At 56.9% G+C, this 1,021-nt stretch overlaps 1 protein-coding gene across 1 annotated transcript; it reads left to right on the top strand.

The window, feature by feature from the left end:
* Positions 1-80: 80 nt before the first annotated feature.
* On the top strand, positions 81-987 carry LOC102489023 (protein OS-9-like). Its single transcript, XM_006160926.3, has 2 exons — positions 81-272; positions 704-987. The coding sequence occupies exons 1-2, from the start codon at positions 111-113 to the stop codon at positions 983-985; spliced, it is 444 nt and encodes a 147-aa protein (XP_006160988.3). The 5' UTR covers positions 81-110; the 3' UTR covers positions 986-987.
* The last annotated feature ends 34 nt before the right edge of the window (positions 988-1,021 follow it).

The raw sequence follows: 1,021 nt of genomic DNA, 5'->3' as shown, positions 1-1,021 counted from the left end.
CAAGAGACAGGTTGTATAGCCAATGAAATCGTGAGGCCTAGTGGGCGGGGTGAGGCCGCTGCCAGGTTTAGGGCGGAAGAAGCTTCTTTAGATAAGAGGGGGAACGAAAGATGGCGGCGGAAACGCTGCTGTCCAGTCTGTTGGGGCTGCTGCTTCTAGGGCTCCTGTTACCCGCAAGACTGACCGCCAGTGTCGGGAGCCTGAACCTGGAAGAGTTGAGTGAGATGCGTTATGGGATCGAGATCCTGCCGTTGCCTGTCATGGGAGGACAGGTGAGCAGAAGTACAAGAGGCGAGGGTTGGGGCAGAAGAGGAATGGGGGGTGGGGAGGAAGGTAGAGGAAGAAGGGCAGTTGTAGAGGCTGGACCGGGAGCCTGTCGGAAAGAGTAGGTCGGACTTTTCCAGTGACTCGGGATCAGAGACTGAGACCCATTCCCTGGGGGCCAGGGGCCGGGAGAGGTGGGAAGGGGTGGGGCTTCTGGCTGTCAGCCTTGAGGTCCCAGTTCCGGATCAAAACACCCAGACTCCGCCCCCGTAGGGAAGTGGGAATGCCCTCTCCCCTCACCGTTACACACAGCTGGAAGACTTGCTCATTCTGTCCTCGACTGGGCTCTTCCCCAGGGTCTGAAGAGGGATCTCGTTGTTCTCCCTGATCCCAGCCTCTCTTCGCCTCCCTGATTCCCCTACTCTCTCTTTTTCCCCAGAGCCAAGCTTCCGACGTGGTGATTGTCTCTTCTAAGTACAAACAGCGGTATGAGTGCCGCCTGCCCGCTGGAGCTATTCACTTCCAGCGTGAAAGAGAGGAGGAGACACCGGCTTATCAAGGGCCTGGGATTCCTGAGTTGTTGAGCCCAATGAGAGATGCTCCCTGCCTGCTGAAGGTGAGAGGAACTGGGATGAATGGAATGAGGGCATGGGGACTAGGAGTCCTTCTGAGAACTGGAGTGCACATGAATGAGAGGATCCAGGGCACCTGTAGGAGTTAAGAAGGCCCTTAGGACCAGCAGTTGGCATAATGGTTA

The sequence above is a fragment of the Tupaia chinensis genome, unplaced genomic scaffold, assembly GCF_000334495.1.
Source record: "Tupaia chinensis unplaced genomic scaffold, TupChi_1.0 Scaffold134055_1, whole genome shotgun sequence".
Classification (NCBI taxonomy): Eukaryota; Metazoa; Chordata; class Mammalia; order Scandentia; family Tupaiidae; genus Tupaia; species Tupaia belangeri.
Note: the sequence above shows the minus strand (reverse complement) of the source record. Positions and strands in the feature narration are given on the sequence as shown.